We start from the raw sequence: 22,796 nt of genomic DNA, 5'->3' as shown, positions 1-22,796 counted from the left end.
GATGTCATTTTAGTAATAAATAACATCTATTGAGTGCTTGATAGGTGCCCAACAGTGGGCTAAGTGTTCGACAACTTGCTCACTTAACCTCCACAACAATTTCTGAAGAGAGAATATCATCTGTGTTTTACAGATGAGGATACTGTGGGGAATTTGCCAAAGGTTACATGTTAGGAGCTGGGAGAGCCAGGATTTGGGCTCCAGTAGTGACATTAATAAACTCATTGGGAAATCTTTAATAGTTAAAGGCTGTATAAGTTATTGGTTAAATAATCTATCACCTTGTAGTAATACCTCTACATCCTACTATACTGTTTTGTTTATTTATCTTTAGAGAGAGGGAAAGGGAGGGAGAAAGAGAGGAAGAGAAACATCAATGCGTGGTTGCCTCTCGCACACCCCCCTACTGGGGACCTGGCCCACAACCCAGGCATGTGCCCTGACTGGGAATTGAACCAATGACCCTTGGGTTCATAGGCTGGCACTCATTCCACTGCACCACACCAGCCAGGGCCCTACTGTATTGTTTTAAATACTAAGGCTGTATAGTGCCTTATAAACATTACTAGCTTTCTAAGAAAAACTGACATGCAGTATGTTAAATATGGCCACAGATTTCCAAGTGAACAGAGGATTGTAGGAAATGTTTTTATTTCCAAAGGATAAAGGAAAGTTCCATCCACCCCACCACTGAGTGGGTATATCTCTTGACTTTCTAGGGGCCTGAAGCCTGAACCTCCCTTTACCCCACCCACGACCTGAACTTGGGCCATTTGGAGAGAAGTAGAGACTAGCGCCCAACAGGTGCTCAGAATAGTTTATAACCTGCAAGGAGGACGGGAAAGGAGAACAGGATGTGTAGCTCCGAGGGTGCCTCTAACCTCTAGTTGTAGGCAGCCCTGGCCAGATCAGCCAAATGGGGCCAGATGGCAGTGGGCAGATACCAGGGGGTGGGGTGGAAAGCTCCAGGTCCCCATGAGTCCTGTGGGGTGTGCACAGCTCAAATAGGTGCCCTTGGAAGCAGAGGTTTTTAGACCTCTGACTCCCAGATCAGGGCAGCTTGCTTCTGCCAGTCCCAGAAGGCAGTCAGTGTGTGCGGGCAAGGAAGTGCCCAAGGACCACAGAGCCTTAGGAGCTGGGGGTGTATGGACAGATTCAAGGCACAAGAAAGGGCTCTCTGTGTAGAGGGAATTGAAAGCCACTGTGGTGCTTGAGGTTTTCTGTAGGAAATCAATGAAGCATGGTAGAAACAGCATCGGAATGAGGGGGTGGCGAGAGCTGGGTGTTTCATTCCTTGCCCTGCCCCTGCCTGGGCAATCCTAGGGGTCTAGCATACACTTTGGAGAGCAACGATGGAGTGCAGAGTTAAGTCCTGGAGGCCCATGACTAGCTGTGAGACCTTAGATAAGCTACTTAACCTTTCCCACCCTCGGTTTCCTCGTTTGCCACCTGAGGATAATAGTAGTACTTCCTTGAGTGGTTATGAGGATTCGCTAAGACGTGTGTAGGGCGCTCAGCACTGGAGCTGGCACATAGGAAGTCACCCATAAATCTAAGTTACAGTCACGGGCGCCCCATCCCCATTGTATGGAGGACATGCCTTTCTTCCAAGCCCATAGTGTTTTCAGCTGTCAGATGGGGAACAGGCTTGCCCATGGTCTAGATACAGCCAGCAATTATTGAGCTCCTATGTGCCATGCACTGAGGAGTGACATATGTATTCTCACTTAATCCAATGACATAGGCACCATTATTTTCCTCGTTTGGCAGACAAACTCAGGATAAGGAGTAAACTGAGGGTAAGAAGCTAGGCCTGTCTGCTTCCATAGCCTCATATTTCCATGTTCCAATCATGTCTGAGTGGTTCATGATTCAGGTCGGGAGAGGGACAGTCTCGGGAGCCCAGATGCCATCTTCAGAAAAGGTTGTGGATGTGAACATAGAATTGGATTTTTAACAAGCATCTGGTTCCCTTTAGTGGGCAAGTTAGGCAGCTGCTCCTAAGTGAGAAACAAGGTCAGTACCGGCCTTGGGGCTTTATGAGGGTGCAGGGCCACGGAGAAGACATGGAAAAAGGCCAAACATTTTTTCAATACCCCACAAACTGGCCTTGCCTGCATCAAGCCTGATTTGCTCAAAGCCCTCTGGAGTGGGTGTTAGTATCCCTATTTAATAAACAGATGACAGAGTATCAGAGAGGTCATGTGACTTAAAAGTCACTCAAACACTTTAAAGTTAATCCCCCCTCCCCAGTCCAGTTCACTGTTAGGGAGCCATTTCTGGGGTGCTTTCTGATCCCCGTTGCAGCCTCCTGCCCAAATCAGAATCTGAGCCCAGAAGAGGAGCCTCAGATCAAAGTGGTTAAATAAAGGGAGGGTGAAGTGGGGAGACCCCTGCTGTGGGATTGTGGGAGGCAAGTTGCCTGAGGACCAAGTGCCAGTGCTGGTGGGGAGAGGCAGGAAGAAGGACACCTGCTAGGGGTCGCTCATAGGCGGCCTGCATCCTGGCTTCCCTGCCACGCTCTGGGCGTACAGCCTCCGTCCATGGCGTTCCCCCTTCGCAGTTCTGGCTCCCTGGGGGCAGAGTGGAAGCTGCCAATCTTTGCAGGCCCCAGTTTGGGTTCCCTGGGTAGGCTCCCACAAAGAATAGTGCTCCCCCCTGCCACTCCCGACAGAGTATTTTGGGGGGTTTTGTTTGTGATTTTTTTGGTTGGAAGGGCACTGCCCTGACTGTCTGCCGGCTGATAACCTGCTCATCACAGAAGACAGAAGTTCACGGGAAGGTGGGATGATGGCTTGGAGAGAGCTTGGGAGGAAGGATGGAGGAGAGGTTATTTTCGAAGGTTGATGGGATTGATGGCGTCCAGCAAGGGAACCGAAATGGAGATTCAGGAGCTGGGTTGGGGGCAGGCTGAGCGGGCAGACGGCTTGAGGTGGAGGTTACTGGGCTGGCGGTTGTGCAGCACTGGGGAGGGGTGGCCTGCAGGAAGGCAGGGAGGGAGGGCTGCTGGCTGCCGCGCCCAGGCAGAGCAGGGCAACGCAGGGCAGTCCCGCCGGCCAGCCCAGGCCGTCTTCTCTGAGGGATGTACAGTCACGGTGCTGAGCACCAGTGGGGTGGAGGGTTACGAGGAGGAGGGTTCAGGGGGAGCCCTCCCATCCTTTACTCTCCCAATCTGGGGATCCCTCTCCATCACTGTCCTGGTTCCTGGGGGTGGGGTGAGGCGGGCTGAGGGCTTGGTGCCCTTGGATGGCCCTGCTGCTTTCCTTGGGACATCCGCTCAGGGCATCCTGCCTCTAGGGGAAGGAAAATGGAGGATTATAGTCTTCATTGAAGAAAGCCTGGGCTTTCCTCTCCCCAATTCCATGTTTAGGGCCCTACAGCTTCTGCGGGCAGAGGGCGACTCCAACCGCATGGGTGGACCAGGGCTTTCATTAGAGGATGTATGTGCCATGTCACATGTGAGCAGCAGGTACACAGTACCAGCTTCCCACCTGACTTGATGCTTTCTGTGATCTTTGACTCAGGTGGGGCCCAGCAACACCCATCCATTGACAATTGACGCTGTGATCAGTGCAACACAGGTGCATGACAGACCGTATGGATGCTCCCTTCGGCCATTTACCTTTCTTTTGAAAAGGGAATAGGTAGCATCCAGGAGACTGAGATCAGAGTTCTTACTCCACCACTCCTAGTGGTGTGACGCTGAGCAAGTACCTCCGTTCTCTGCTCTGTGGTTTCCTTCTCTCTTTGGCTTGCAGGGCCATTGTGAGACACCTGGCACCCAGGAAACACCCAGAAAACACCCAGGAAATGATCCCTTTCTATGACTTCATAGAGCACACTACTCAGGAGGCCAGTTCATGGGGGCAGGGAAGAGTGCAGCTTGCTAGATTCTTTGTTCTGGGTTCTAGGCTGACTTTAGGGACACTTTAGGGACCTGCGGATGCGGTGGAAGAAGCCTGAAGTGATGCACATTCTCCACCCCTCGCCCCACCCCCACCTCCGCGGAGGACCTTTTTTCTCCAGCCTTTTCAGCCCCAGACAAACAAACAGAGCTAACGGAAGTATTCTTCAGTGCCATATGGGAGATTTTTATTTGTATACCCGCGAATTTTCCCGTCCAACCCTCCCATTCAGATGATTGCACGATCCTCCCTCTGCTCACACTCTGGCTCCCATCCAAAATCACACCACCTGTAGCAGAGACCTGGTGTTAGGAGAGAAGACCGCCCCCAGGGGGCGCTGCCGTCCAGGGAGAGGGCTCAGGGACCGGGCGCGGCATTGTCTGCTGTGGGTTTTGGGAAGGGGAAGTCTCCCTTCCCACTGGACCCCCTAGGCCATCACCCCCCTCCTTTCTTGGGAGCTGAATTCTCTCTGGGGGAGGCTGGAGTATTTTCTTTTCTTTCTTGTTCATGCAAAAGAACTTTTTCAGAGTAAATCTTGCTTGAAACATGAATAAATAAAACAATTGCCGAGTTGATTTCGTCTGAGAGAGGATGGGATGTGGCAGAGCCCTACTTGACCACATCCCCTTCCCCCACATTTAGAAATGCCTAAACTGCTTCCTCTGACTTCCGTGAAATCCTGAGCCTCAGCAGCTGTGTCCTCTCCCGAGGCGGCCAGGCAGTGGGATGACGCGCCTCAGAACCCACACTCCCAGGGTGTGCCTCTCCTTCCCTAGAGCCCCTTGGACCCCAAGAGGCTCCGCTTGGCCACTAGGCTGCTGTGTAGCTTGGTCAATGGCTCCCCTGCTCTGAGCTTCCCTTCCTAGGCATGAAGATGGGGCCTCCCAACACTGCCAGCCACAACCCCCGAGACCATATCCTGAGCCCTCTGACTCTGGCCCGGCTCTGGGCCCGGCTTGGGGCCTGCATCTTACCCTGGCCCGGCAGTGGCATCATCACACCCTGTATGGATGGCACATGGGCAGCTCCAGCGATGCAGAGCAGAAGCGGGTGCAGCAGCGCTTGACCCAGCGCAGGGTGGATGATCTGCACATCACGCGGGGCCCTGGGAGGTGGATCCGCGTGGGCAGCCCCTCAAACCAGATCCACTGGTCAGCCACTGCCAGCTGCTCCATGTCCCCATCGTGGGTCTTCAGGAAGACGACTCTGTGGTCCCCAGTGGGCATTTGCCTCTCCCAGGCTCCAGGGCAAGTGGTCAGGCGATGATCTCTCGATGTCTTTGGGGCCTCAGGCTCTGCCTGTTCTCTCCCTGGCACTGCTGAATGTGACTGCCGGACCTTTCTCCTCTCCCGCCTCCCCACCTTGGGCTCGGACTCCTTAGGCTTCTTTATAGACTCTAACATCTTAGACTCCCGCTTCTTCTTGGAGCAGCTAGCTTCCTGGAGCTCCTCAGTATCCTGGTCCACTTTGTAGCAGACAGCGTTGTTCCTAGCAAGGAAGGGAACAGCAGTCAGCAGCGCAGGGCGAAGGCCTGGTCCTCTAGCCTGGCCTTGAATGGCTGCCGCGCAGCCAGCTGCAGGCAGCCAGCCTGTGAAGAATGCTAGGGGGGCCCAGAAGGCACTTCTCTGCCGCCCAGAGGCCTTGAACCTGACAGCAGGAGATGCAATACATTCTGGTGACAGGGATATGAGAGGCTGAGAAGGCAAAAGCAGATGACTAGTACATAATGGCACCTAGAAGTATAGAGGATCAGCATCAGCCACTAGGTCCGGATTGCAGCTGATGGGGTGAACTAGTGCGGTGTTTTTGGTTTTTTGTTTTGGGTTTTTTGTTGTTTTTTTTTTTCAGATTGTGTTTTGAGAAACCTGAGGGTTCTGAGGAATTGCCCCACCCACTGCCCACCCCAGGGCAGGGCAAAGGCAGGACACCTTCCCCAACAACCACACAACTGGGGTTTGGGGATAGATTTTTGAAGAGGGATTCAGCTGCTTTAAAAAGGCCAGAAAACTGTCGGGCCCCGACTCAGCGCTTCCTGACTTGCCTACGCTAGGGGCCACCTCGGAGACAGGAGCCCGGAGCGGTGGGGCTACCCAGGGGCAGCAGACGCTGGGGGGGACTCTCCTAAGAGGTGTCTGTAACAGCTTGGGTCCCCTGCAAAGTGGCAGCGCTGTCCTAGCTGAGTGTGTGGAGAGGGGCAAGATAATAGCAATACTGATAATGCTTGGGCTCAAGATGATGACAGCACTGATGATGACAATGGCCAGCACTGACCGAGTGCCACTGTGTGGGAGGCCCCAGGCCCCAGACCCCCACAACGGTCCTGCACCCTGGGAGGCGGTGAAGTGGCAGAGTGGCTTGGAGAACACAGGCTTTTGAGACAAACTGGGGTTCAAATTCACTTCTGCCTCCTATCATCTGTGTGATTTGAGGCAAGAAATGTGACTTCTTAGAGCCTTAGTTTCCTCCTCTGTAAGTTGGAATAATTCTGTCTACCTAAGAGGATTGTTGTGAAGAATAAAATAAATGTGAAAATGCTTGTAAAGTAATTAGCATAGTGCCTGGCACTTAGCAGGTGCCTAGTAATTGTGAGTTTTCTTAATATTCTGATGTGGCTGATGAGGAAACTGAGTCTCGGCAAGAAGATGCCTAGCCTGCAGGTGAATGTCAGGTAGTGTTGACTTGAGGAGGGGAACAGGAGGGGTGCCCACCCTGCCCAGCACCCCGGGTGGTGGTTAGTCCCATAATTGCTCGGTTATGACCGTGGTTTTGATCACAGCTCCGATAACAGGCAGGAATGGCTTCAAATCCTAGCTCTGCCACTTACCAGGTCAGGTAACTGGGACAAGTCACTTATCTCCTGAGCCTCGGCTTTTTATTAATAAAATATAGGGCTCACAAATACCTTTCTCACAAAGCCTTTGTGAAAATTAGGTTTTCTAAGTTCCCGAGCACAGTGCCTGCTCCTAAAGCTGGTTATTGGGTCCCTGTGGGGGCCGTGGGTGGGCCGGGCTCACCTAGAGATCAGGAGGACCTTCCGAACTTTGAGTGGTGAATTCCAACACCTCTTGGCCAGGTTATGTAGCTCTTGGATCCGGGGGTTCGAGCTCTTGAATAGTCTCAAGAATGACAAGTTTTTCAATACCTGCCAGAGGGGAGAAACCAGAGAAACAGAGGCTTCCATTTTCCTGGCATAGCCTCCCGCTCGCCATCCAGACGGTGGCTCAGCTCAGGGACTCGTTCTGGCGCACTCAGCCATGGCACGAGGAGCAGTGCCACATGGGTGCGCGGGCCCTGCTCAGCTGGGGCCAGAACGGGGCATCTCACCATTTTAAGTTGGTTCCACTCAATTAACTTGTGGACAGGCTGCTGTATATTGTCCTGTAGTTTCTCCTCTTGCATCTAAAAGGTAGAGAGAGAGGGAGCGCTAACGCAGGAACAGTCCTGTCCCCTCTGAACGCCTCCATGGTGCCTCCCCCTTCGGCTCAGCATGATTGGACCAATCCTAGACTGCGACTTTTGTCACCTCAGTTTGGGGGCAGATAAGGGAAGACCGTTCTCACTCTCCTGACCTCCCTTCACCCTTCCGCTCTCTTTCTCCCTCCACCTGCCCTGGGGTGTGGCTGGCCATTCCCTAGTCCAACCTTGAAAACCACACTATTCTTGGGCCTCTTCTTTGCGGATGGACTCATGCTGGGGCTGTGAGGCCTCAAAGACAGATGGAGCAAGACTGGTACCAGCTGCTGCCTGAGCCCTGCCCCTCTCGGTTCAGCCAGCTCGCAGGCTGGGTGTGAGGGTGGTGGCGCTGCAGCTCCCAGGGAGGGGAGCTGTGACATCACTGACGTGTGTAACAACAGCAGGGCTGGGTCTCCAAGGCGCATGTGTGTGGCGGGGGCTGTGGGTCAGGAAGAAACTCCCATCTGCGGAGAGACCTGGTGGGCAGCAGGCAGAGGCGTAGGTTGTCACCGCCTCCCTGTGAGGTAGGAGGATTATTCCTCTTTTCAAATGAAGAAGCCAAGGTTCAAAGAGGTTAAATGATTTACTCAAGGCCATACAGTTGGATAATGGTGGAGCTGGAGACCTAAGGTCTAATATAGCCCACGGAACCAGGAGGTTCCAACTGTGCTCATCTATTCATTCACGTGACGTGCGTTAACTGTGGCCTGGCTACACGTGAGGTGATGTTCCAAGTACTGAAATAAAACAAGATTCCTACCCTTAAGGAACTTACACTCTAGTGCAGGGCCAACAAAACAGTGTGTGTGTGCTTATAAATGTTTAATAATTGGCTCTCTAAGACAAAGTGTGTGTATTATAAATTTACTAATAGAAATCAAACATAATGAAATTTGACAATACTCCTTATTGCAAATTCCACATAGCCAGTTGATTCTCTCAGTACACTTTTCTTGGATTGTGCCCAACTCTTGCGTCCATAGCCAACGTATGGTTGTAGTGGATAAACAAGTATAGTTTGAATGTTGATATTCTCATTTACACTAAGAGTAAGAAGAAAGTGAAAAAATGGAAGAACAAAGATGTTGGAATTCCACCTGTTCATCAATGACATGATCAACTTATTTGCTGTATTGGACTGTAGTTTTCAAATACTGGAAGCATATTTTCTCATTGTCAGGGTTTGTGTGTGTGTGTGTGTGTGTGTGTGTGTGTGTGTGTTGCTGTTTCCCTGTAACAGCTATAGACAGGACACAGGTTTACATTTAATCTGCATTTTTAACACCTCCATTTCTTTCTTAAGGCCAGACCATGGGTGGGGAAATTTCTTCTGCAAAGGCCCTACGGCTGCCACTATTCAGCTCTCCTGCTGCAGTGTGCAAGTGGCCCTAGGTAATATGTAAATGAGCGGGCATGGCTGTGTTGCAATAAAACTTTATTTACAAAAATAGTTGATGGACTGCATGTGGCCTATGGCCAACCCCTGGTCTACATCAACAAAACAATAAATCAAACCTGATTTGTCACGTTTACCTATGTCTATGGGGTAAGTACTCCTTCCACAGCTGCTTAAACACTAATGGGATGTCACTGAATGCAGAGTTGAACAAAAATGCAAAATACCGTACTATTATGTATTATATACAGGGTCCGGCAGAAGTAAGTCCTGCTTGAATGTGGTTGGTAGAGTAATAATATGGTGTAATAATTTATTTTTAATTATTAGTTTTAATTTGAACATTTCACCCAAAATGTCATGTGGTATGCTTGAGTGTGACATTGTTATGTTACAGAATTATACGCTTATGATTTGTAATTAAAAAGGGGCGTTATTTGTGCCAGACCCTGTATTTCTACAGATGTAAAGAGACCCTTGAAAACATAAAAAATAGTAAAAGGTAGTAAAAAAAAATTAGAAAGTGATGCGTTTGAGCATTTTCGCCTTTGTTTTTAATATCATAAATTAAGCTTGTATAACTTAATTTTTAATGATGGCCATGCCTAACAACCAGCCAGCACAGGTCCTGAAAAAGTTACAGGCTTTTGCAAGCGCCGTGACTCAGTTCTGGGACACACCACCGCTATGCCGAATGGACATAAGTGTGAGGAGAAAATTAAACAGGGAAGGGGGGTAGGAGAGCAAAGGTAGAAGCTTCACTGTAGTAGAAGGATGGAATGGGAAGGATTCTTCAACAAGATGAGATCTGAGACCTGAAGGAGGTCAGGGAAGGGAGAGCGGCAGTGGCAGGGGACGTGGTGACAGGGTGGGACAGATCACTGGAGACTTTAATAACTTGGGCCTCACTTGCTGCATCAGAATAATCTGGAGAGACTCTGAAAAACAGCTTCTTGGGTACACCCCCCCCACACAGAAGAGTCGGCCAGTCTGATACCCATCCAAGCGTGGGAACCGCTTCTCGCCATATGGCTTCTAGGCCGAGGGGTGTGGGTGCATAGGGCCTGCTCATACGGCTGAACAGCTTCTTACGTATAAAAAGCCTTTAGTATTCCGGTGAAGGAGCGGGGAGGGGAGGGTGGCTGAACGTGCCAGGGCCCAGAGAAGAACCCTAGGAGGTGACTTGGGAGGGAAGACGCGGAGGACAGCCTCTCTCTTCCCTCCGGTCCTCCCCAGGGCTCCTTGGCCCCGCTGCCTGCTCAGGCGTCCCTCTCCCCGCCAGGCAGTTCCAGCTGGCATCAGCTGGACGCCACTGGGCTCTGGCGGGCTGCATCAGAATCACCTGAGCCTGCCCCCAGCCCCTGGGTGCCAAGTGCAGGGGACCCACCGTGCGCCAGGCCCTGAGAACAGCAACATCAGAGGCCGAGCACGCCCCGCCCCAAGAAGGTCACAGGGGAATTGGGGCTTCTTGGGGCGGGGCATGCTCAGCCTCTGGGGAATATAGCCCCTCAAGGTGGGGGATTGTTTTCTGTTCTATTCATTGATAAATCCCCAGAGCCTAGAATAGTGCCTGAGAGATAATAGGTACCCAATGAGTATTTTTTGGAAAAGTGAAAGAAGTCATATTATCTATGATAAAAGTAATCCGTGGGTGGTTGGAACACAGAGGACCAGCCTGAGGAGGTCAGGGAATGAAGGGGCAGGAGAAGCTGGTTGGGCAGAGCGGGGAGAGGTGGGCAGGGCATTCTTAAAAGGGGGAATATTTTAAAATACAGGTTTGCAAGGGGATTATGAACAGTTATACGTTGCCAGGGCAGAAAGGGCCAAGAGCGGCAGTGGCTGAAGCCGGAGAGTGAGCTTGGCTAGCAGGCTGCTTGGAGCTTGTCCTGGGGGCCCCGGCCACTGAGGGTGGCTTCGGCCCTGGGCGCCGGGCCGAGCCCCGCCACTCTGCTCGGGTCCACACGTCTCACCCCTCACGGGCCCCTCTCTTCCTCCGCCTGATCCGGCAGTTCATCCCAAGGGGACATGAGTCCTTTGTGACCGGACTTTGTGCCCCAGCAATGGCTCCCAAAGCCATTTTCCAGATCCATCTTGTCTGGCCCTTCCATTTACATGGGAAAATTTCACAGTCTTCTTATAAGAATATCGGTTATCAGATTTACGGCCCATCCTAATCCTGAATGACCTCATCTTACCTAATTGTATCTGTCAAGACGCTATTTCCAAGTGAGGTCACATTCTGTGGTTTGGAAAAGACATGATTTTTTTGGAGGACATTATTCAACCTGGTACAGTCACCTGTGGGGGGTGATTTTTGTGTCTGCCTGTGTGGCACTTCCCGGTGGCTGGCTTCCCCAGCACCCTGGCGGGGACTCATTGCTGTGTCATTCGAGCACTGAGGCTCCTGGTCGGTCTGCCTTCCTATGTTTGCTTTGTGTATAACGTCCAGCATTGTAAGCTGTACTTGGTGGGAGGGGTAGAGAGGAATGTGTCTGCTCCACGTTGTTCAGAACTGGAAATTCTCTCTATCCCTTTAAGTCCTAGCTGGAGACGTATCGGGATATATGATCCTTTTAAGAATTGTGGGTCACTCTGAATCTTATTCAGGTCCCCTCTGTTAGACAATGGCCATGCCCACTGTTTCCTTGAGATAAGCCCTTCTCTCCATTAGGCTTCTTCTGAAAGGGCCAAGGGACAAGGCCCTTAAACTTTCTAGAATCTGTAGTGTTTGATTCACAGCATCTCTGAGGCACACCTATACTTTTTTTAGAGGTCTTTTCTGTGACTAAATGGTATGCTGAAGCAGTGCCTTAATTCTTTCTGAGACGTAAACAAAAGGTTTTATAGTCACATTCTCGGTTTCATTGGAGACCATGGTTTGTTTTTTGTTTGTTTGTTTTGCACCACCCTGAGCTTTGCTAGTACACCATTTCTTAATTTTATCATCATTTGCTATTTGGAGAGGTTGAGAATTTTCTACCATGAAGTCCTGACTCCTTTATACTTAACAGTCCTTTAGTTCATGGTTTCTCATCCTGAGCGCTATTGACATTTCAGGCAGTATAATTCTTTGATGCGAGGGGAGAGGGGCCTGTTTTGAGCTTTATAAGATATTTAGGCATCCCTGGCCCCCACTAACTAGAAGCCAGTAGCAGCCTCCAGTTTGGACAACCAAAAATGTCTCCAGACATTGCCAAACGTCCCCCAGGAAGCAGTGTTGCTCTCATTTGAGAACTGTTTCAGTTTCTCTCTCTCCTCTTGCATTTACTATAAACAGCAAAAGGAGAGCAGGTGGCGTCTTCAGCACCTTCCTTGGAAACCTCCTTAGCTGGATCACTCGACTCATTACGCGCATTTTCTTCTTTCCACTTTCCTGCAACAAGGCTGCTAAACTTCGTACCACAACATAGCAAGAATTCGTCTTTCCACAGTTTCCAGGAGTGCTTCTTTCACTTCCTTCTATGCCGGTGAATTTCAGCCAGGGGTTCACAGCACAGTGCTGTGCCGCAAGAATTTTAAAACATACAACACTTAACTATTTAATCAGGGACACTAACCTCTTTTTCCCTTAGATTGTCAAACAACAAAGTAACAACAGTTAACACAACAATATCCGTCTGGTGTGAATGAATCAAAATTATACCTCTTTTTTTTTTTTTTTTTTTTTTTTGTCAGATTAGCAAAAAAATTTTTTTTTGGTGTGTCACAGAATTTTAGTAATTAGTTTCTGTGTGCCATGAAAGGATGAAAGTTGAAAATCGCTGTTCTATGCTCTGAATGCAACTGTATCAAAGGCCTGAGGCTTCTAGTAACAGCTTTTTTTCAAGGCACTTTAGGCTTTCGCTACACTCTTCTCAAAGTCCCGTTCTGATGCCACTCCCATATTTTAGAGTGCTAGGACAGCAGCCCATGGCCCGGCACCCAAATCTCTATTGCTATCTGTTGCTGCATAGCAAAATTATCCCCAAAGTTAGCGGTTTAAAACAAGAAGTATTTATTATCTCAAAGGTCTGAGCGTCAGGAATCCAGGAACGCTCTAGCTGAGCGGTTCTGCCTCAAGTGTCTCACGGGGTCGCAGTCAAGCTGCTGTCCAAAGCTGCATAGCCTCCAGGCTGTGCGCGGACCGCTCAACCGGTTTCCTTGCTCGCTGGCGCACACGGTGGCGTGCAGGCCTCTGCTCTCCTCTGGCTGTTGGCTGGAGTCCTCAGTTCCCTGCCACGGGGTCCTCTCTGTGGGGCTGCTGACAGGGCAGTAGCTTGCTTCCCCAGAGTGAGTGGTGCAAGCAACAGAGAGGAGAACACACTCGCAAGGCGGAAGCTGTGAAGCTGTGGTCTTTTTTTTTTTTAAATCCTAATTCTGAAAGTGATATACACCATCATTTCTGCCACGTCTCTTATCAGTCACACAGAGGAACCTTGATACAGTGTAGGCGAGAACTACACAAATGTCTGAATAAACAGAAGGCAAGGGACATTGGGAGGGCTTTAGGTGGCTGGCTGCCGCGTTTCGATTTCATTCAAGATATTTTTCTAATTTCCTTTGCAACTTCATCTTGGACTCATGGGTTATTTTGAAGTATTGTGTTTTATTTCCAAGTATTGCACTGTTTTCCAGATATTGTTCTGTTATTATTTCTATTTTAGTTCTTTTATGGTCATAAAACACATTTTCTATGATTTCAGTTCTTTTAAATTTATTAAGGTTTGTTTTATGGTTCAGAATATGATGTAGCTTGGTGAATGCTTTATGTGCAGTTAAAAAGAATGTCTATTTTGCTGTTGTTGGGTAAAGTGTTATAAAAATGTCAATCACAAGTAAGTTGAGCCCTGACGGGGTAGCTCAGTTGGTTAGAGCGTCATCCTGATACGCCAAGTTTGTGGGTTTGATCTCCAGTCAGGGCACATACAAGAAGCAGCCAATGAGTGCATAAATAAATTCAAAAATTAACAAAAAAAGAACAAGTTAGTTAATAGTGTTCAGGTTTTCCATAGCCTCAGCTTTTTTTTTTTTTCTGTGTAGTCCTTGTTTTATTGATTACTGAGAGAAAACTTTTGAATTTCTAAACTGTATCATAGATTTGTCGCTGTCTTATTTTAGTTCTATTGGTTTTTACTTAATGTTATTAGTTGTATACACATTTATAATTGTTAAGTCTTCTTAGTGAATTGAACCTTTTATCATTATGTTATGTCCCTCTTCATCCTGGTAATCCTTCTTTCGAAGTCTACTTTTTCTGATATTAATACCGCCAATCCAATTTGCTTCTATGGTATATCTTATCCCATCTATTTACTTTGAACTGATACATTTCTCTATAGTTAAATTGGGTTTCTTGTAGACAGCATATTAGTGCCTCTTTCTTCCCCCCGCCCCCCAACCCAGTATTTGGTCTTTTAATTGGTTGTTCATACACTTGGATTAAAATCTACCATCCTACTATTTGTTTTCTATGTTTTCATCTGTGCTTGTTTTCTATTTTTCTCAGTTTCTTCCTTACTTTGGGTTGACTATGTTTTGTCAGGGAAAAACCTCAACCTCGTGGGTACCAAAAGTAGACAGTGAGTCTTACTGTATCCAGTGAAGACAGTTCATTACTCATAGCATACCAAACAACGTGAACACCAGCAAAATTTTGTGTTGGTCCCCTCAGCTCTACGTCCCACAAGTGATACAATGGTGCTAGGTGCACAGAAGACACTCTGGGTTTGCAGTGTGGCTGAGAAACCCATGACCAGAACCTTTACAGCACACAATAAGCAAGCCTGCCCTTGTTTGAGAAAGATATGAACAATGAGTCAAGTCAGTCTTAAAATAATATTATACCACTTCTTATATAGCATAAAGATCCTTTAACAGTGTATTTCCAGTTCCTCATCCCACAATTTTTACTATTGTTATTGTCAAACATTTTCCTTTTATATATCTATGAACTCACAGTGGATTGTTATTCTTTTGCTTTAGTCACTGTTATCTTTTAAGGTGATTAAAAACAGAAAAATGTTTTATATTTACCTTTATTTCACCCATTTCCAGAGACCTTCATTTCTATATGTAGATCCAGATTTCTCTTTGGTATCATATTCTTTCTGCCTCTAGAACTTTCTTTACCATTTCTTGTAGTGCTGACCTGCCCTGGTAATGCATTTTGGTTTTGTTCACCTGAAAGAAGTGTTTTTATCTCCTTCAAGCTTGAAAGACATTTTGCTAGATATAGAATTCTGGGTTCACAGTTGTTGTTGTTTTTTTAAGCATTTTAAAGATACCATTCTATTGTCTTCTGGTCATATAACTTCTCTCACGAGAATTCTGCTTTAATTTTTACCTTTGTTCCTCTGTAGGTAGTGTGTCTTTTCCCTCTAGATGCTTTATGATTTTCTCTTTATCCTTGGTTTTCAACAGTTTGAATATGTAGATAGGTCATATTTTGTGTATGCATATTTTTATTTGTATCTTTTCTCTTTCTGGGATTCAAATCACACATTTGTTAGCTCTTGGATATTCTGTTCTTTTACTTTATTGTGTTTTGCTTCACTTTTTTTTCTCTTCCTATTTTAGTTTGGGTAGTCTCTGCTGATCTCTCTTCAGCGTCACTGATTCTTTCCTCAGCTGTGTTGAGTTTACTGATGAGCCTGCCAAGGGCATTCTTTGTCACATGTTTTTAAAATCCCTAGAACTTTCCATATGACTCTTTCTTCTTATAGTCTTCATATCTCTGCTAAAATTCCCCTTCTGTTTATGCATGTTGTCCACATTTTCCAACAAAGCCTTTCACATATTGTTATAATTGTTCTAAACTCTCTGTCAAATAACTCGAGAGTTATCCAGATCTTCAGTCTGGTTCTGTCGATTACTTTGTCTCTTGACAATAGGGCTTTTGGGTTTTTGTTTCGTTTTGGTTTTTTTTTTTTGGTTTTGTAAAGTTGCTTTTTGTTTATGTGTTGTAATTTTTTACTGATTTCTGAACATAATGTGTATAACAGTAGAGACTGGAGACATTACTTATACCTAGAAATTATTATATCTCTTCTTATGCCATTAGTGTGGAGGACTGAGTCATTCTTGTCAGTAGGTTTGGGCTTTGTTGTTTCCATGTTTACTGTTAGTATCTGGGAACTCCCACTCTTGCACTAACCACACTGGGCCTTTAGCAATTCAATAAAGACTGCAGCTGAACACTTGTTTTAAAAAAAGATTTTATTTAATTTTAGAGAGAGGGGAAGGGAGGGAGAAAGAGAGGGAGAGAAACATCAATGTGTGGATGCCTCTTGCACGCCTCCTACTGGGGGCCTGGTCCACAACCCAGGCATGTGCCCTGACTGGGAATCAAACCAGCAACCTTTTGGTTCGCAGGCCGGCACCCACTCCACTGAGCCACCAGCCCAGGCGGAACTCTTTTGCCTCCTTGTGTGCAGACCTTGCCTTCTTCCTGCTTCACACGTGTGCCAGTGCGTGCATCCAATTCCTTCTTGGAGGTTCCTGTCCTTCTTTGGAATTCAGGTTAATTGGTTGCTCAGCAATCTCAGCTCTCTGATGGATTAGACAAAAGTTATACTTTTATAGATTATCTAACAATTAAAAAAATTATTCGTGTGGTAATGATGCTCTTCCCAGTTTTCTGCATCTTAGATGGAAGCCGGAAGTCTAAGCCATCTAGTTTTCCGCTGCTCTTTTCACCTCCTTTTACCACTCACTCCTTGGTCCACTGCCTGGGCCTTTCTCTCCACTGCTGACACTCTTCCCGCATAGCCCCCTCATTTATTTCTCCGTTGGTTGACTTCTTCCCACCCTACCCTTCATCTGGCAAATATCTGGCAAAGAGAAGGGACAAAAGTTGCTGATCTGTTACCACCCTGGGGACAGCTCAAAATAATCCATGCAGCCCTGTTCCTAGGGATAAGCCTGAAAAGTGGGAAGACGACTATGTGAGCTTTCACCCACTGTACTTCTGACTTGGCCTTATTTCTCTGTGCTGGGAAATGGGACCAAGTAACTATTCCATCCATTAATGAGGAGTGAGAGTCAAACTGACCAAAACATTCCCTGGAAGATGAAAACTGCAGCAGGGTCCAGGGAACAGGCCGGGAGCAGTGGTTATAAGCACGGTCCCCGGAGGCAGCTGACGGGTTCAGATTCCAGCTCCATCACTCACCAGCTGTGTGGCCTTGGACAAATCCCTTCACTTCTCTGCATCTTTGTTTCTGTATCTGTAAAATCGAAACAATAATAGTACTTACCTCACAGGATTATTAAGAGGATTAAAAGAGTTAATATGTACAAAGTACTCACAATAGTGACAGGTAAGTAATAAGCTCTGTGGAAGTATTAACTATTAGGGCACACTTCTATAATTTCAGAAATTTGTGAAGGAAAGCAGTTTCTTCCCTTTTTCACAACCCATTACAATCAAAACAGCTAATGTCAATTGAGCATCTCCAAAGTGCCCAAGTCCTGTACGAGCATTTTTTATGGATTATCTCATAAGACATAGGGAGTAATTATTCCTATCTAATAGGTAAGGAAATCCTGGATCAGAGAAAATAAGTGTTTGCGTAGCTGGTTAGATGCAGAACTAGGTCTATAACCCGAGAGGTTCTGCCATCCCTGTGCTCTTAACCACTACACTTGTTTCTTCTCACAGACTGGTTTCCTTGCTTGTAAACTACAGGGAAAGCGGCTGGCTGTATTTATCTCCGAGTTGTTTCGAGACCCCCAAAACAATAAAGGAGGCAGTGCGCTAGGGATTTGTACAGAGGGCTGGTCCCCTGACATGGAAACCTGAATGTGTCATGAATTTTCACACTTCCATTCCTTTCCCCCCTTCTCCGCTTGCTGAACTCATTTCTTGAAAGCTCAGCTCATATCAGGCCTAGGTTTTACTCTGACAACGCGGAGATTTAAGCAGAGGGTGGCCTGTCAGACTTGCAGGTTGAAATGACGACTGGCTGCTGTGTAGGGAATAAGTGTAGCAGTAGCAGGGCCCGAGTGAGCATAGGAAAACCAGCTAGAAGGCTGTTGTGGGAGCCAAGGGAGAGACGGTGGTGGGAACGGAGAGGAATGGTGGATTGGAAAGATATTTAGGGAGGAGAATCGACAAGAAATGAATATGTATGTTAATGAGGGCAGCGAAGGACAGGGAGGTGCCAAGGATGAGTCCTAGTTCTTGGCTTGCTCGAGGATGTTCGCTGACCCCACAGCAGAAGCATCTTCAACAAACACCTCCCCCGCCGCCCCCATGCCCCGCCCGGGCTTCTGAAGCTACCAGCACAGGAGGGTGGGTGCAACGGAGAAGGAGGAGAATGGGCACAGCCTCTGGGTCCCGGAACTGCTAGATTGGACACTGGCACTGATCTGAGCCAGGAGGCGCTGCAAGGGGGCAAGCGTTTCTCCTCTAGGCCCGCGGTTTGCGCCTCACCCTTCCACCCCCGCCAGCCCGGGCGTACAGTTCCCCTCTTAGAACCCTGCAGGGGTTGACTCTTCGCCGGCGTCTGGGGGTGCGGCGCAGCGGCCCACCCCTCCAGCCCTGACCCGCCCCGTCCCGGCGCCCACCCCGCCCAGTGCGCTGGAAGGCTGGGCGTTGGCTGTCCGGTCCTGGATCCAGGAACCAGGGGCTGCCGGGTGAGTCCCAGGGTTAGGGGGGTCCTTCGCCGCAGTGCACCTGCCTTGGCGCGGGCACTGGGTCGGTGCCCTCCCCCTCCGGCGGGTGGTCAGCCTCTCTTTCCCTGTGTGCGACCTCTCGAGATGTGCGCGCATCAACGTATGAGTGTGGCCAAAGGTGCGGGTGTGCGGGTTCGTGCTGTTTTTTTCAGAGCTGGCCGGGAGTCCTGGAGCAGCAAGTGTGCGTGAGCTGGAAACCCGCGCGTGTCCCAGCCGCGCGTCTGCGCCGCCGCCGGTGGGGCGCGGTTAGTGGAGCCGAGCGTGCGGAACCGAGCGCACGGTCGGCAGCGGCGGATGGAGCTCAGGGGAGGCCGCCTGGGCGCGGGGAGGAAGGATGCGGGCCGGGAACTTTTTGCTCGCCCTAGAAGTACGAGATACAGCGCCCGAAGGGACTCCCCCACAACCGCCCAGCGAAAGGCGAGCGCGTGTGCCCGCCACCGCCCCTCCCCCACTTCCGCCTCCCGCCTCTTCCTCGTTCCCGGCTCCCAGGGCCGTGCGTCCCGGGGGAGACCCGGCGGCGCAGCCCTACCCCGGCCGGCGTGGCTCGCTCCCACGCCCCCGCCGCTGTCTCGCCGGAGCGGACAGACTGAGTCAGCCGGGGCGCCGGCGCGGCAGGTAGGGGCTCCGCGGTGGCGGCGGTGGCGGCGGCGGCAGCGGCGGGCGCAGGTGCCGCGGGAGGGCCGGTGTGTGTAGGGGACGCGAGGCCGGGAGGAACGGCCGGGGTGGGGTGGGGGTGCCCCGTCGCCTCCCCCCCTTCCCCCGCGGACACGGCGTGTCCCTTTTAGGGAATCTTTTTGCTCTCTCTGACTCCAGGGCGGGTGGGGCTGAGACCAGGAGGGCGCTCTTCATTTCACTGGTCCCTAGCCGGGCCCCTGGCAGCCTCCTGCCCCCAAATCTCTTCACCCCTGTCCCCAGTACCTTTAGCCGCGTAAACAACTCCCTTCTCTCCAATACTCAGCTTTGCACCCCTTCCCCGGGGTGGCGAGGAGGGGGGAAGGCTGCGCCTTCAGTCTTGTGATATTGATGGGGTCAGGGAAGGGGAAAAAAGAGGGGGCGTCCCGGAGTCCCTGGTCCCTTTTACTCTCCTACCCTGTCATTGGCCCACCCCTAGCCGCTGCTGAAGCGCTCGGCCTCAGGGGCCCGGGTATTTTTAGCGTTGTGACCTGGGCTGCAGATCTAAGAGCCTTTCCCAGGAATAAGCGTCAGCGCCTTCCTCCTCCGCCACGGCCACAAGGTCTCCCCACACTTCCTCGGCCCCGCCTGGCCCACTGGGTTTGGGTCTCTCGCGACTGCCCTAGCGCCTGTGCAGCTGACCAGGGGCTTGAATGCGCAGAGTATAGACGGGGCGGGGAAGGCAGTCTGCGGAGGAGGGTGGTCTGGTCTCAAGTTAGATACTCCCTCCCCTCCGGTGATGGGCTCCGAGCCGAATGCCTGGAAGGACATGGAGCAAATGCCAGTGAAGGCATAGGGCCTGGGCTGGCCCAGAGCTCTGGTGTTCTGGAAAGCTCTCAGCACCGGCGGCCTGGTCTGAATTGGACCCAGGACCTGCCCCTCCAGTCGCTACTCACCGACTAGTGGGGAGATAAGAGATCGAGATGGGTCAGAGGAGACGTGTTAAGGCAATCAGCACAAATAAAGAGGTGCAGAGGACAGAGAGGAGAGGAGCTTTACGTTTTCCAGACCACCCTCGCAGGCAGTGTCTTGTGTTTGAGGCAGGTAGGATGATTGTGCCTTTTTCAGATGGGGACACTGAAGCTATAAAGGTGACTTCCTCAGGCAAAGAGAGACAGGTCTGGGAGTGGGGCCTGCGACTTCAGAGCAGGGTTTGGAGGGAATGGGGCGTGGGGTGTGTGAGTGTAGAGAGAAAGGAAGGAAGGGAGGGGTGCTTTAGCTTCTGCCTGGGTTTTGAAGAAGGTGCAGGACCAGAGCGCTAGAGGAAGAGGACTTTCCACCTGAGACCTCTGAACTGTCCTGTTCCCTGGCCTCGGCAGAGTGGATAAAATGCCTCCCCTATTTGCGGTGGAGCAGCCCTGCCAACGGCTCTCAGATGCGCATGATTCCGAGACAGGGCCATGGGCTGTGTCCATCCCCTGAATACAGAGGAGCCTCTCTTGCGGTGCCTGGAACTGGCATCGCCTTTGTGGAGCTGGGGTCAGCCCCGCCTCTGTATGAGACTTGGCGTTTGTGGTAATGGACTTTGTTTCAGGGGAAGGAGGAACCAGAGAGACCCCACTGCTGGGATGCTGGCTGCAGTGGGGCTCCCCAAGCTCAGGCCCCCACGGCCCGGCCGCTCGACTTCATAGCTCCGTCTCCCACCCTCCAGGAGCTGACATGGACCCAAATGCTCGGGCCTCCCTGGAGCGCCAGCAGCTCCGCCTGCGGGAGCGGCAGAAGTTCTTTGAGGACATTTTACAGCCGGAGACAGAGTTTGTCTTCCCCCTGTCTCATCTGCATCTCGAGGCGCAGAGACGTAAGCTCTAGGTCCTGGGGGAGGGCCTGAGGGAGAAAGTCCCGCAGATCCAGGATCTTGGCAGCCCCTCCCCTCCTGTTTTCCTGTCCATCTGAACTTCAGGCCTAGCCGGGGTCCTCCTGACTTGGCCTCTTGATCTGCAGCCCCCATAGGTAGTATCTCATCCATGGAGGTGAATGTGGACGCACTGGAACAAGTGGAATTTATTGACCTTGGGGATCAGGACGGAGCCGATGTGTTCTTGCCTTGTGAAGACCCTCCGCCAACCCCTCAGACATCTGGTATGCTCCGTGCGGGGACTTGGGCACCAGTCAGCCGGGGCCAGCCGCTGGGGCGCCGAGTGTGCGCTGGGGAAGTGCACCCGCCGGGGCTGGAAGGGGGCGTTGCCACCAGTGAAACAGCTGTCTGTTCTGATTTTAGGGGAGTTGACCCTGAGGGCTGCTGGGTTACAGACCCCCAGTCCAAAATTCTAAGAGTGCCCATCCCCCCTTAGCCTTGTCAATTTTGTACTTGTGAATTGAATGGAATTAAAATGATATAAAAATGTAATTTTTACTTTGGAGAACTTAAGCAGTTTTAGTCACCTTAATAATGTAGTATTTATTGAGCGCTTTGGTAAGTTTCTAACACTGCTTGTTAAAATACTTTATATATATTATCTCAGTCCTTACAAATGTCCTATTAGGGCAGGTAGTAAGTAGTATATCCATTTTATAAAGAAGGATATTAGATTCAGAGAAGTTGTCACATGGCCAGAAAGTAGAAAAGCGGGGTTCAAGCCATGGCTTTCTGACTCCAGAGTCCATATACTTATCTTATGAAATAGATATTCTGTCACTTAAAACTGCTGCTATTAATTGACAGCCTACAACTACGTGCCAGACATTTTATAAACATTATTAGATTTCACCTTCAAAACTCTTCTGGAACGTAGACATCCCTTTTTTTCCAGAGAAGGAGCACAGTCCTTGAGAGGAAGAGCGACTTGCTCAAAGCCACTAAGTAAATAAGCGACATAGGGAGACCTTGGAATCTTGAGCTGACTGACCTGACTCTAGAGCCCAGCCGGGATCCCAGAAATAGGAGGAGCTGGGAGTTAGGTGCCGCGACTCTTTGCTGGACTGGTTGAGTGACTTTGGACAAGTCCCTGCCCCTGTCTGGGCTTCAGTGTCTCCTGGCCAGATCATCCCCGAGAGCCCCCCGAAGCCCTGTTGGTGGCCCTGACCAGCTCTTCTCTCTGGGCAGGGGTGGACGACCATCCAGAGGAGCTGAGCCTGCCAGTGCACGCGCCAGACAGGACCACATCCCGCACTTCTTCCTCGTCTTCTGACTCCTCCACCAGCCCGCACAGCCCAAATCCCAGTGATGGCGGCGAAGACACACCCTTGGCACAGTCTGACGAGGAGGAGGAAGGGGGCGAGGGAGGGGCAGAGCCTGGAGCCTGCAGCTAGCAGTGGGCCCCCACCTGTGGACTGACCAAGCTGGCTGTTCTCCACATGAGACCCTAGGCCCAGCCAGAGCTCTTCGGAGAAGACCAGACTCTCTTGTAGTAGGCGCCAGGGGGAGGAAGGGATGGCGAGGCGGCGCACCTCCCTGGGAGCTGACCCTGTCCTGTGTCACTGCTAACCTTTCCTGCGTAACCCGCCCACTAGCTTCTGGCTTACTCCCGAGGTAGAGCTTGCAGACCGGGACGAGGTAGAGCTTGCAGACCGGGACGGGAGTTGAGGTAGGACAGGACGCCACTGCTTTTCTTCGCGCTCCTCCCCCGCACTGCCCTGCAGCCCTTTCCGTCTCCTCCACCAGTGTCTCCCAACGGATGCGAACTCTTTAGCACTAAGTGAGGGGGTACCTCCAGCCATCCTGCCTCCCTACGTCCTTTTTGGAATAGGGTACCGTATAAATAATAAACAAATAATAA

The 22,796-nt window shown here is 50.2% G+C and overlaps 3 protein-coding genes and 1 long non-coding RNA gene across 4 annotated transcripts in view; 2 read left to right on the top strand and 2 right to left on the bottom strand.

Annotated features, from left to right (window-relative positions):
- The window catches only part of SYS1 (SYS1 golgi trafficking protein), a 27,053-nt gene extending 6,198 nt beyond the window's left edge, over positions 1-20,855 (top strand). Inside the window, exon 4 of the mRNA XM_054573695.1 lies at positions 20,732-20,855. Coding sequence (XP_054429670.1) covers positions 20,732-20,738 — 7 coding nt within the window. The 3' untranslated portion in view covers positions 20,739-20,855. The remainder of the gene's footprint in view (positions 1-20,731) is intronic.
- Positions 4,901-7,594, bottom strand: TP53TG5 (TP53 target 5). The gene is made up of 4 exons (XM_054573528.1): positions 7,547-7,594; positions 7,230-7,304; positions 6,920-7,047; positions 4,901-5,393 (listed from the first exon to the last, which is right to left on the bottom strand). The coding sequence occupies exons 1-4, from the start codon at positions 7,592-7,594 to the stop codon at positions 4,901-4,903; spliced, it is 744 nt and encodes a 247-aa protein (XP_054429503.1).
- LOC129070669 (uncharacterized) lies at positions 16,081-19,464 on the bottom strand. The gene is made up of 3 exons (XR_008529142.1): positions 19,327-19,464; positions 16,784-16,958; positions 16,081-16,281 (listed from the first exon to the last, which is right to left on the bottom strand). It is a non-coding gene; the product is annotated as an uncharacterized LOC129070669 (long non-coding RNA).
- Positions 19,970-22,796, top strand: DBNDD2 (dysbindin domain containing 2). Its single transcript, XM_054573692.1, has 4 exons — positions 19,970-20,124; positions 20,732-20,878; positions 21,022-21,159; positions 22,124-22,796. The coding sequence occupies exons 1-4, from the start codon at positions 20,004-20,006 to the stop codon at positions 22,327-22,329; spliced, it is 612 nt and encodes a 203-aa protein (XP_054429667.1). The 5' UTR covers positions 19,970-20,003; the 3' UTR covers positions 22,330-22,796.

Source organism: Pteronotus mesoamericanus, unplaced genomic scaffold, assembly GCF_021234165.1.
Source record: "Pteronotus mesoamericanus isolate MK-2021 breed Mesoamerican mustached bat unplaced genomic scaffold, CSHL_Meso_final contig_25, whole genome shotgun sequence".
Lineage (NCBI taxonomy): Eukaryota > Metazoa > Chordata > Mammalia > Chiroptera > Mormoopidae > Pteronotus > Pteronotus mesoamericanus.
This window is presented reverse-complemented; position numbering and strand designations above follow the sequence as displayed.